Source organism: Suillus paluster, assembly GCF_016628075.1.
Source record: "Suillus paluster strain FC165 chromosome Unknown EDB91scaffold_66, whole genome shotgun sequence".
Taxonomy (NCBI): Eukaryota; Fungi; Basidiomycota; class Agaricomycetes; order Boletales; family Suillaceae; genus Suillus; species Suillus paluster.
Genome location: NW_024537626.1, coordinates 71,824 through 83,859, shown reverse-complemented (window position 1 = coordinate 83,859; position 12,036 = coordinate 71,824). Strand labels below are relative to the sequence as shown.

The 12,036-nt window shown below is 47.4% G+C and overlaps 5 protein-coding genes across 5 annotated transcripts; 1 reads left to right on the top strand and 4 right to left on the bottom strand.

Moving 5' to 3' along the window:
* Window positions 1-2,611: 2,611 nt before the first annotated feature.
* On the top strand, window positions 2,612-2,773 carry EDB91DRAFT_1017794 (uncharacterized protein; the record flags this gene model as incomplete). The annotated part of the gene is made up of 1 exon (XM_041312515.1): window positions 2,612-2,773. A coding segment is annotated over one exon (162 nt), but the record flags the coding sequence as incomplete, so codon positions are not given.
* Window positions 2,774-4,223: 1,450 nt separating this feature from the next.
* On the bottom strand, window positions 4,224-5,737 carry EDB91DRAFT_1085193 (uncharacterized protein; the record flags this gene model as incomplete). Its single annotated transcript, XM_041315864.1, has 6 exons — window positions 4,224-4,320; window positions 4,446-4,471; window positions 4,563-4,646; window positions 4,708-4,952; window positions 5,065-5,385; window positions 5,665-5,737. The coding sequence occupies 6 exons, from the start codon at window positions 5,735-5,737 to the stop codon at window positions 4,224-4,226; spliced, it is 846 nt and encodes a 281-aa protein (XP_041173325.1).
* Window positions 5,738-8,580: 2,843 nt separating this feature from the next.
* EDB91DRAFT_1155352 (uncharacterized protein) lies at window positions 8,581-8,901 on the bottom strand. Its single transcript, XM_041319594.1, has one exon. It carries the CDS (start codon window positions 8,892-8,894, stop codon window positions 8,718-8,720), a length of 177 nt encoding a protein of 58 aa, XP_041173324.1. The 5' UTR covers window positions 8,895-8,901; the 3' UTR covers window positions 8,581-8,717.
* Window positions 8,902-8,962: 61 nt separating this feature from the next.
* Window positions 8,963-9,724, bottom strand: EDB91DRAFT_1227280 (uncharacterized protein). The gene is made up of 4 exons (XM_041321001.1): window positions 9,458-9,724; window positions 9,354-9,408; window positions 9,043-9,295; window positions 8,963-8,994 (listed from the first exon to the last, which is right to left on the bottom strand). The coding sequence occupies exons 1-3, from the start codon at window positions 9,649-9,651 to the stop codon at window positions 9,290-9,292; spliced, it is 255 nt and encodes an 84-aa protein (XP_041173323.1). The 5' UTR covers window positions 9,652-9,724; the 3' UTR covers window positions 8,963-8,994; window positions 9,043-9,289.
* A 333-nt stretch (window positions 9,725-10,057) lies between these two features.
* EDB91DRAFT_1155345 (uncharacterized protein) lies at window positions 10,058-11,988 on the bottom strand. Its single transcript, XM_041319593.1, has 5 exons — window positions 11,908-11,988; window positions 11,442-11,854; window positions 11,096-11,385; window positions 10,646-11,034; window positions 10,058-10,580 (listed from the first exon to the last, which is right to left on the bottom strand). Exons 2-5 carry the CDS (start codon window positions 11,570-11,572, stop codon window positions 10,239-10,241), a joined length of 1,152 nt encoding a protein of 383 aa, XP_041173322.1. The 5' UTR covers window positions 11,573-11,854; window positions 11,908-11,988; the 3' UTR covers window positions 10,058-10,238.
* Window positions 11,989-12,036: the final 48 nt, after the last annotated feature.

Sequence of the window (12,036 nt, the reverse complement as noted above, 5' to 3'; positions counted from 1 at the left end):
GTACTACACTCGATGGAACCGCTGGTTACAAGCCTTCAAGTTCGAACTTCTATACCATTACTACATCATCGTCATGACTTGTGTTAGACTTGAGTTTGCGGAGAGTTTTCTCCAACCAGGCGGCTCGAGTTGTCTCTGGAAAATTGGAGAAAATCACAGCCTGTGCCTTGTCCCTCGCGAAGTAGTCTGCGATCTCAAGCTGATCATCCGCTGTAAGAGTCTTATGTTCTGATAACAAGACAACAGCACGAGCAAGGGGGTCAGATGACGCCGCCTGAGTCACCTGGGGGGTTTGGAGGAAGTCTTTGATATAAACGGCAAGCTCCTTCATCGTCTCAGACCCATCCTTCTGTGCCTGGGCAGTTACAGATAGCGGCCGGTGTGAACATTTTTGAGCGCTTGTTTCTGATTCAATTATCGAGGGTGTAGAACTGACTTTGCACTTTGCGCTGCGGCTAACACTCATCAACACAGACGAGGGGGCTGAGCCACCAGCAGAAGAGGTGAGGAAACTAGATGGAGTAGAGGGTGATATTGATGAGGGATCACCGGAAGTGGCCAATGGCCCAGGAGTGTGAAGAAGCCCACTGCCACTGGCTTGCATGATGACATCTTCGGTCGCAGAGGTAAGCTGGTTGAGATTAAAGGGGGGAGGAGTAGGCTGAGGGATGTCATTGCCGGTGGGCGCTGGGGGTCATCGATAGACATGCGATCCTTTTGAAATCCTTGGCGTCATCTGCTCCATAGCACTGAAATGTTTGAAGCCCTTGTTTTTGTATGGTTTTGCTGCAGGGTGTCGCTGAGTGATTGCATTATTAGTAGTGCCAGGTGCAGCAGTGGCAACACTGGTACATACCTTGGTGTACCGATCCCAGACATCATCATTCTTTCTAACTATTCCAGCTCCATACTCATCACTCCATGTAAATCCCGATGTGTTCTTGATATCTATGATGGTGTTATATGCTGCTTTGAGCTACAAAGCATATATTCTTTGAGTTTTCCCCGGTCACTGGCAACACGGTCATATAACATACACTTTGCCACTTGTTCCTACAAAAACTAGCTGTCTTCTCAGCACCAGATGCATTTGGGAATCTCTTCTTCAGTAGACTTGCAGCATCAGTGAATGTTGTACCCTTGGGATTTCCATCGCCACTTGCAGAGAACTGAGATAACAGAAATTCAACAAGAACAGTTTCTTCTTCTGGTGTCCAGGAGGCAGGAGGCTTTCTTTTGCTTTGTTTCTTCTTCAGTTCTACTGGATCAATGGTACCACGAGAACGAAGGGAGCGAGTAGATTCATCACTGTTGCTTGATGAATTGGATGACATGGCGGTCATGGCAGGTAAGCAAGGTGGCCTGTGTGGGAAAGAATCTGTGTGATCCGGGACCTCCCAGACCATGTGACTTGGCTCAGTTGAATTTGAATTTTTGTTACTCATTGTCCAGACACGACCTAAGTAAATACAACTTGCTTGTCGCTGGCACATGTTCTGGTGTCTGCATGGTGCACTCATTAGTGCATGGAAGGACTTCACATGATAAATATAAGCTCGCCCAGTACTTGGTGTCTTGAAATGTAGCACTGAAGACCAAATTGTAGTCTGTCCCACTGTTCCAGATTTAAGATATCATACGAAAATCCACCACTAAAAAGTACGTGTATTACAATGTGAGTTCGAATCCAATACATGATGCGAAAAAATGGATCTGAAGGATATGCTACTATGTATTATACAACTTGAGTTCTGACAATTTATGAGCATAAGTTAGTGTCGCAGCAGTAATCGCAGCACACCACAGCACCAATGTCGCAGCACCCCCCAAAAAAGGAAAGAGGGTGCTGCGGGGTGCTGCGGTGTGCTGTGATTGTTGCTGCGACACTCACCAATGTGCATGCGGCGCTCATTTTTGGTTTGTTTTGCTCAACCACCTGACGTCAATATCGTCAGGTTGTCTGGTGAGTGCTCAACCAGTTCATTTCTGTTGCATACATGTCAGTAGTCCATCCGAGTCAATCAATTCACGATCAATGCCAATCTCGTTGTCTGTTATCGCTGGCTTGTGTATTGGCCCCGTGTCGTTCAGCACTCTGAGTCCCTTGATCCTCTGAGTCAAGATTATCCACTACTAACTACTGAAAAATCATGGTTCTTGTAAGTCTCCACATCTTAAAATCTTCTGTGCACAAGGCTGACAAGTACAACAGGGTTTAATTCGACACATATATAATTACTATTACCTCGAAGATATCCAACACTTGCCAGTTGGACGTCACCTACTGCAGCAGGGTAGAAAAGCATCATTGACTGGGGGCTACACCGTCAAGTATTGCGGTGATCTGACTGCGGTTCAGCAAGCACAGGTTGCCCATTGGATATATGACAACATCGAAGAGGCATGAGAGACTGTGGTGCAATGGTTAGGCTGCGTGCCATTTGCTCACGCACTCAGCATCATGCTCACACACCTCAAGTGCAGCATATTGGAAGCAGACATTGACTACCCCAGAGATGGTACCACTGAGGCACAGGAGGAATTCATTCTCGATACCGCATGGAGAACACTTTTGAAGGAGACCGGCAACAGTGCAGATGTGATCCACACTGATGTTGACCTGGAATGTCTGTCCATATTTGAACATCGCCTGTTCGAGAAGTCAGCTCGGTCAGGTTCTGCAGGAAACTATCAGTGGGGGCTGGATGCTGGAAACCATCAAGACAATTGGGACCCATATGCTGGGCTTCCATCCCACTGGAACCACGAGGATCGCAACAAAGGAGATCCTGATTATGATGAAAACGAGCTTGAGGTACTGTGCTCTCCACGTTTCGAAACTGTCCTAGTAGTTAACAATGGGTCAATGACTATAGCGCGGGCCAGATTTCAGCGATGGCGACAATGTAGCTGCTAGCTCCAATGAGCCCCTCATTTCTGATAGCTGATGCGTGCCATGACCTCGAAATCGACAGCGAGCAAAATCCGACGGGGAGCCTAGAAAGCGAAGAAAGGTGGCACTGACTGCGTCTTGAGATAATGGCCGCGACTGCGCAGTCACTCGTGATTAAAAACAGTAAAATGAATTATGAGGGAATCAGAACTAGCTACACAAATGGTTTAACGATGTTGAAGAGGACAACATCAATTGTTGAACCAAGACTTGCAGAAGCAGTGCTAAGAGCGCATGAATCTTGGTATAACTTGAGCACAGCGTGGATGCATAAGGACCTAGTGCATGCTTGACTCCATGGGTGGTTTAGAATAGACAGAGGTCCAGTAGCTGACAGCAGGCATAGTGAGTATTTGAATGCACACTCATTAATGTTTTGTGAGCAGCGCAGCAGTGGTTCGCGGCAGTTGCCGCAGCAGTGGCGCAGCATTTTACCTGTGCCCCATATTTTCAACATTATGTAATACTAACTTTGTCCTAGTGTTGCCGTCGAAGCGAAGTGACTTCGAGGTAACTTCGCTTCACTTCGAAAATGTGGGACTTCGGTTAACTTCGTTGTACCAAAGTTGGTCGAAGTGACACTTCATCCACTTCGAGAGGTGATTTGAAGTTATCAAATAGATCAACTATTATCACTACAAATCCAAAGCCCTTTATGCGCCTCCTGTCTCTATCATGTTTCAATGGTAAAAACCACTGTATGAGCCTCTCATACATGATCTCGATTATCCGCAGCATGAACTTCTGAGTCGGAAGAACCCTAAATCATGCTGCACGGCAATTCACTTGCAACGGGAAACAGTGCCTATGCTGTGTATATCAGCATTTACAGTCCGCCCACTCCACAAGTGATCCTACATCCATGTCTGCGTGATCATTGATGGCAGGATTCAGGCGCTTGACGAGGATCAATACCAGTGTTTGACTATGGATGTTTGACAACCTCGTCATCAACCGCCACTTCCCCCGAGCCCATCCTTATCATTCAGCCAGTCGACTCCAATGTTAACACAGGAAGGGCAATTGCAACTGGATTAGAGGAAAAGAGGACAGATGCTGCACGAGAAGTTAGAACTGCAGGACTGCGAAGAAGCGGCACTTCTTGATGCTGAATGCACAGCTGATATTGTTCGCTTTTGGACGAGTCTCTCGCAAGTACGTGTGCTGTTCGGTTGTTTTTTGGAATCAATGGCATATCAGATCTGTATACAAAAAGAGTACATTCCCGCTACTTTTTCGCGTCACAACGGATGTCCTTCCTGTGCAAGCTTCATCTGTCCGTTTTGAACGTGTCTTCCGAGTTCTCTTCCAGCAAAGAAACGTGCACACTTCGGTGTGCCAATGTATCATCATCGGTGCTCGAGGCACTACAAATCCTCAAGTTCTCTTACAAGCAAAACCAGCTGAATTTCACGTCAGATTTTATACAACTCGTGGCAGCAAGCAAGCTCGATGCACTCAGCAATTTGCGAATAAGAATGAGGATTAGTACCTAGTCTCTTGGATTATATCGTAAGGCTATAGCTACATTTGGTCAATCTATTATTTCTGCCAACTGTCCCGCCCATTGCCGACTTCGCGAAGTGGAACGAAGCGCACTTCGACTTACTTCGTCCACATCGAAGTGTACCAAAGTGTATCTAATTTTCACTTCGATTCGTTTCAGTTCGCTTCGCGGCAACACTACTTCGTCCTACCGGGGACGTGATCAATGGTTATTGAACGGACACCAAGTTGAGAGGTAAGGTTCATACCTCAGTGCAACGTTGCTGAGCCTGTACGTAGTCCATGAAGTCGATGACATATGCAGTAACAGACAATCCTTGCCCACATGTGCCCATCTCAGTTGGCAAGAGGCACGGCACGCGCAAGTTTTTAGCACCTAGCGTCGCCTTTGGCGAGGGAGAAACTCGAGGAGTCTTCAGGCACGCGAATTTTTTTGCGGGAGCAAACATTCCGAGTCCGTCCTTACATTTTGTACGAAGTCGACGTGACAGGGCTAAATGATCAAGATATCGATCAATCGATGCGTCGTGCATCATGTACTAGTAAGTAGACTCGTGATTTCCAGTCCGTCTGTGAGGCAAGCCGTAATTGGTCACCAGTCTAACTAGTAAGCGCCACCTGAGCCATTACTCCGAACAAAAGCAATCCAATCATAAGGCTGCCTCCAATGCCAACACCTCCACTAGTAGTAGTAGTATTGCCCGACGGCCGACCGGTGTAGTTCGAATAGGTTGATGGTAGCTCACACATAAAACCAGTACTACTGCAATTCGCCCAAGCTTTTACTGATTGTGTTGTAGCAGGAAATGTATTCTGGACATAAGCGCATCCATACGAGCCGTTCGCGCTGAGCATCTCCCCTCCAAGTTCATTGCAGCAAAGCATCGTGGCCGTGACGTTCATCCAAACATCTCCCGCAATGCAACCTATGAATGTATATTTCACTGACTAGTTCCGGTCGTGATTCAGGAAATTACCCACCGTAGAATGTATTGTTGATTGTCGGTATGATGCTTGCGAGGTGAGTCGTACGGAATTAGCTGTCGACCATTCGCCTTTTAACACAGATATTCAGGAGGATCATACAGGAAATGTAAACTGTGCCTATGGCGCATGCTGTTTGATACAAGCAGTGGAGGCCTGGCGATATGCCGTCGGTAGAAATATGGACATCCGGGGTTTGACGTACGCCACGGCCAGCTTACCCGTCTGCTTCATGACAGAATTTGACCACGATGACCCGTATGTTTCCAGCCGAAAAGTGTCCGTTGAAGTCATGTGAATATGTCTATTCCTGACCTTATCAGGCGTGGAAGGCTGACATGCAGCGCTCAATTGAATACGCGATCATAGCATGGGGACGCCAAATCAACATTGGAGATGAGATACTTGTCACATGTCACACGCGGATAGGATAACTAGCCACTTCACCAAATATTGCGAATGGTGAGGGCCTACTTCATGAGGGGCGACATAACTCACTATGCTAGTTTTTGAGGGGCAAATATTTCGAGCATCTAGATTATATCGAATGTGGGGAGCAGACTACAAATGTTCTAGCCCTATTGGTTGAATTGGTCGCGCGGGTTATTTGTTGCGTATCGTTGGAATCCCCGGACGTCCAAAGAGTTCCAGCCACGCCTCGCGAGTCGCAATGCTCTTCATCAGCTTTCTTGATGCTTTTAAGTCCCCTCGTAGCTGTGCAAGTCGCTCTCCGGGTTTCTATTGGACTTTCATCATTCGTGGGACACTGTATATCCTATGTAAGCGTACACCTTGTTTTCTAAACGGCTTGCAACTAAAGATTACATTACGCTGCAAGGACGATAATCGTTTGATTGAGCATCGACTAACGACTACACAGAGTACAGGTTCTCTTCCAGGTATTGCTAGCAACACACATGCAACTTCACCTTTGGAAAGCCGACCGTCATCCCGCACCGGAATCGACGACGACGGACACGATCAATGGAGTTTGCGGTCACGAGGTCCGATTCCACAGTCTATCAGAATCCTTCCGCCGCAACTGCTAAAACGACCAAACTCACGCCTACAAGTGCGAGACATATGTGACAGGGTCAATCAATCAATCGATACACTTCTTGAGCATTATATGGTAAGCGCTATCTGAGCCATCACTCCCAACAAAAGCATTCCAACCGTAAGGCAGCCTCCAATGCCACTTCCGCCCCAGCTAACACCTCCACTAGTAGTAGGATTCGATGGTAGCTTGCATGACGAGAACGAATTTCCAGTGCTAAAACTGCAATTGTACCAAGCATTCTCTGATTGCGTTGTAGCAGGAAATTGATTTTGGACAAAAGTGCATCCAAACGAGCCGTTCGCGTTTATCATCTTCCCTCCAAGTTCATTGCAGCAAAGAGTCGTGGCCGTGGAGTTCATGTCAAGATTTCCCACAGCGCAACCGCTCGTGCCGTTCACGCAAAATTTTCCCGTAAAGCAACCTAGAAATATATCTCACTGACTGGTGCCAGCCGTGATTCAGGGACATTACTCACCATAGAATGTGCCAACGTTGGTGCTCGACATGCTTGCGAGGTGGGTCGGAACTAGCTGTTGACCATTTGTCTTTTAGCATAGATATTCAGGGGGATCATACAGGAAATGTGGACTGTGCCTATAGCGCATCTGGCGATGTGCTATCGGTAGAAATATAGACACCGGGGTTTGACGTACGTCGCGGCTATTTCAGTCGTGCCTCATGACAGGGGGTCCTACCCTGATGATTTCCAGCTGGAGAGCGTCTATTGATGTCATGCGGTCAGTGTATATCCATTATCAGGTGACTGACATGTATCTCTCAATCGAATACACGATCGTAGCATGGTGACGCTGAGGATCAAGAGTCGACATGGGAGGAAAGACTCAATGCAGATGAGATAACCGACTATATCCTAAACGTCACTGACTTTCGCGAATGGTGGGGCCTACTTTAGGAGGGGAAATAATGGAACTCGTACCTGTTCTCCCTTCAAAAATGCTGGATTTGTGGGAACGTGGATTGCGAGCATTACATTGAATGTCGGGAGCAGATCACAAAATGAAAATGTTCCGATTGGTTGCCTGGGTTGCTTGTTGCGTAGCAGTGGAATCCCCAGAGGTGATGTTTCCAGCTGCTTCTCCCAATGTCCTTCGTTATCTTGTTGATGCCCTTCGATAGGGAACCACGGAAGAAAAAGGCGCAAATTGAAGGAGCGGAGCAAGCATGGAACAAAAATAAAACGGCTACCAATCTGAGTCGAAGGCTCCCGTGGATACGGACACTCTACCATCAGCGAGTCTGGATCCACGGAAGTATTCGAGTGTAAGGAGAATACTCTGGGTGGTGTACAGATCCTTCGTCGATGGCAATTTTGAGAGCTCCGAAAGTACAAGCTGCCATCTCTTGCATAGAGAGATCTGGTGAATGCCAAAACAGCGGAGCAATTGGGACCAGGACATCAGACCGGAGTGGTTAAGACGCGACAGTCTGGAATCCATGCCCCACTTTCCAATGAAAACGGAGCAGCATTCAAGCCGATGCAGGTGCCTAGTACTTGTCAATAAAGTACTCGAGTAAAAATAAATCAACTGGCTTACTGAACGGCCGGCGGGAACGGCGGACTGGTGGAGTACGCCCTACATCAGTGCATTTGGGGATTGACGAAGGGACGGAGCACGGGGCTCCATGACTAGATAGTATTGTCCTACATAGAGTATTACTCTCAATGGACATAAAATTGAATTTTAAAAAAAACTGGCTTACTGAAATTTTTGTGTCATATGTGAACAGGAACAACAGTCACATGTCGTCTCTGGTGTGTTATCCTGATGAGTGTGAATGTTCAAACGTTCAAGGTTTCATTAAACTTACGGTGTATGGCATTGTAGATAAGAGCTGTATGGCGCCGCACAAATGGGGGACAGCGAAGAAGAAAAGAGAAAGGCAAGAGGCGAATCTTCAAAGCCTATTTAAATTCAAGTGAGGCGCACAGACCAATGCCATTCTCGTACCGAAGCACGCAATTAAACTGAACCGTGTCAGCACAAGAACCACCTCGATTTAAATTTTGTGTTGTGTGGGGATTAAAACCTACGTGCAACATATACATAAGTTGATTCTGCATATAATAGTGTGAGCTAGAGTGAAAACACGATCACACGAACTCATGGGACCAAGATCTAGAGCTAGTATACATAACTGGTACAAAAACTGACGAGGGAGAAAAAGAGTCCACTCAAATTGGATATTTGCCGTTCACTTCAGGTAGGAAATTGCCTCAGCAAGGAATGTATCCTGTGTGATCTCCTGAAAAAACGGGTCAATGAAAGTAATGAGCTCCCGCGAGCTTGAGGTCCATTTTGGCCAATTGATTGGGTCAAATGGACCATTCGGGTCGAGGTCATTCACAAAGTAAATGAGACGTTGCGTCATATCATCCCCACCAAAGAAATTTGGTAGAGCAGATCCGTGGAACTGGGACCCGAGGCATGTCAATATCACAGGATAGGAACATGTTTGTTACGCTTGATCACTAAATAGTATGTTAGAAAATGCTTCGAAAGTGCCAAATCCGACTTACGTGCTGACCAAGCTTGCTATTTATCGGATCGTTGTTCCAACAAAAAGCGACGCAGGGCGTGCAGGATTGCATCGCCCTGGAATGCCGCGAGACGCTTGAACTGTGGAGTGATGTTATTGGCGTATCCCGTACCATCCGTAGATCCACTAAACGGCCGTCATAATCTGCAACGACCCGAATGAACATTAAAGTATAACAGGGAGTCGTGATCTGTGAGTTGCCAACTTGGGCGCGATGACGTTTACAGTCAAGCCTGGAGAAAAAGAAAAAGGTGTTCAAGGCAGGCGCATCTGCTGTCGCATCAAACTTACAATCTTCGGAACTGGGATTGTTATGGTAGATGATGGTTTTGAGGAAGTCGGAGGTCTCAAGAGGCAAGTCAAAAAAACTGGACCTATGACTACTAAGCACCTACGGGGGCAGTGCGTAGGGTATTCCTAGCCACTTGTTGACGGGACCAGACCAAACACCCGTGATAGTTGCGCTGTCTAGAGTGACTGTCGGCCCAAAACTTGACGCAACACCCGTGACAGCAGCGCTGTCTAAAGTCACTGTCAGCCCCAACGGGGGCAAGAAGGTTGCCAACCAGAGAACAAGCTGCCCCAGCATGGCGGATGACTCAAGAGGATATGAGGGCCCGCAGTCGACGATAGACACGGAAAAACTCAGTTGAGAATCATCAGGAAAAATGACAAGCTCCTTAAGTCACTTCGAGGGCAAGCGGCACCATCTCGAGTATCTCTTACTGTGACGATTCAGGAGTTGCTTCTACATCCTCACGGGCTAACTCAACCCCAATCGGATCTCATGAGAGCGCAATGGCCGGTAGCCTGACCTCGGGTCCGAAGAAGGGTGAGAGAGATGCTGAGTAGCGGGTACAGAAGACCGAAAGTAATTCATTTCGTCATCGAATCATGATCCAAGGCCACGGGGATATCCGGTTGGGGACTGGATGGCATCACTACTTGCAGACACTGCGCTATGAGTAATTGATGTAAGTCTTCTGCGCCATTTCTGGATGTACTACTAACTGATTTAAGCTAGAAAAGAATACCGCTCACTTCGTAAGGTTCAAGGGGTTGGTACGGATCTCAAGTTCCCCAAAGATAAGTTGCTTCTAGGTCCTGATCGGACAATCATTGAGCTGAGAGCCCAATGATTCATCTCGTGAAAGCAGATTGGGAAGTAGCGGACCATCATCTATCAAACTTCAAGGATGGTATCTTTGTGATATGACCTCCGACTGGTGGCCACGGAGCAGGGACCAGCAGCCTGAGCCCGGAGCAAGGCAAACATGCTATGAATGCATGATGCGCGAGTGTAGGAAATGGGCATGAGATCGAAAGAAGACGCACGAAAAAAAGCACTGTGCACATCAAGAGGAAGCCGTTCGTGGCCGCAATACCAAAAAAAATTAGAAGGACCCTTCGGGTAACACATCCATACGTCATCCCGAACATGACAGACCAGAAGACCTCTCGGATACAAGATAGCTTGTTCGTAGGCCTCCATATTAGATGTCTGAGGTAGTTTGTGCGCTGGGAGGCAGTCATTACGAAAGAAGTGAAAGGGAATCTTGGTCAACCCGCATCAAATCACTCACAGGGACTACGAAAGAACAGATTCCACACGCGCCGCGACGTAGGTTTTCAGGACAGCGCATCTTCTCTTGCCATTCCCGGATGATATCGCACTCATCATCAGGACGCGAACCGAGGAAATTCGGTGTCTTCTTCCTGCACCTGTTCTGGCTAATAAACCTTTCAACCAAGCCCAAGCCCAAACGTGGAAGACACAGGAGTGATGGGTAGGCATTTGCATTCTTCTCACCGAGTGATTTAGAGGGTGATGATGCAAGATGATGCGAAATACGCGGGTTTGAGGCCTGATGCCAAACCATGAGGGGTATATTCCCCATTCCCATTTCCAGCCCCTTTGCGTTCGAGTAGGCGTATGAGCGTGCTACGCGGCCATCTTCCCCCATAACTGCATCTGATACGCATCGAGAGTCTTGAGCGTAAACGAATTCGTATCCGCAACATATCAAACGCACCCAAGCTCCCCATCCCCATTCTCATCCCTCCAAGACCATTGAGTTGTCCATTTATCTCATCAACAATAGCTCCAGGGCGGTGTAGGATAGGATTAATATTCACTTGCAGAACACCTTTGACGTCAACAGGCGTAACGCCCATGCCTCCAAAACCACCCCAAAACGGACGTGTGCCGAAACGAGGAGAGGTGGAGAGGTCTTTTTGGGTGTTTGGCGTAATGAGGAGTGCTTTGGATGGGGGTTCGTTCTGCGCTGTAGTATAACACGGCCAGATTTCCACCAGACGACAGCTATGCGCGGACACACTAATCAGTACTTACGGAGGAAAGGAGACGGGGCACTTAACAATGCAGACAAGACGGCGATCAGGATGGGGGAAAGAGTGGAAATACTGATGGGCGACTCCTGAGTTACATGGTAAAACGCGGCCAAATTTCCACGGACTCTGAATATCTGCGACCTTCTTGAGGTACGCATGTCGATGATTGACCTTCAACAGCTTGCGAACCTCCAGAAGGTCTCATCAACAATCAGAATGTTTGATGCCACCGGAACTAATCCATGCTGATCAGTATGGAGAACAAAAAATACTGATAGACACTTAATGAATTACGATGCAGACACGACGGCGATCAGGATGGAGGAGACGTAGGTAGCCATAGAATAGTGATCAACTTGAGCGATCGTTCAAGTTCTCAATTGCCACAGGAACAACAGGATGACGGTAGACCTAACTTGAGCGTGCCGGACATGAAGAATCTCGGTCGCGGTCATGAGTACTTAACTCCTGTGAGGAATGTATATATACGTACTTGTGTCGAACCAAGAAATGTGGATTTGAACTTGTATGGCGCCGCACAAATGGGAGGACAGTGAAGGAAGAGAGAGAAAGCGAATCTTCGAAGCAGGCACCAGTGGGCGCTTAACTATGCAAATTGCTT

Bases quoted from the DNA above. Each gene is read 5' to 3' on its own strand.
- EDB91DRAFT_1155345 (XM_041319593.1), bottom strand. From the start codon at position 11,572: ATGCGTACCTCAAGAAGGTCGCAGATATTCAGAGTCCGTGGAAATTTG. The intron at 11,386-11,441 runs GTTAAGTGCCCC...GTCCGCGCATAG, and splicing joins ATCGCCGTCTTGTCTGCATT to CTGTCGTCTGGTGGAAATCT. The intron at 10,581-10,645 runs GTGAGTGATTTG...ACTGCCTCCCAG, and splicing joins TCTGTTCTTTCGTAGTCCCT to CGCACAAACTACCTCAGACA.
- EDB91DRAFT_1155352 (XM_041319594.1), bottom strand. From the start codon at position 8,894: ATGACGCAACGTCTCATTTACTTTGTGAATGACCTCGACCCGAATGGT.
- EDB91DRAFT_1227280 (XM_041321001.1), bottom strand. From the start codon at position 9,651: ATGCTGGGGCAGCTTGTTCTCTGGTTGGCAACCTTCTTGCCCCCGTTG. The intron at 9,409-9,457 runs GTAGGTGCTTAG...TTGCCTCTTGAG, and splicing joins ATACCCTACGCACTGCCCCC to ACCTCCGACTTCCTCAAAAC.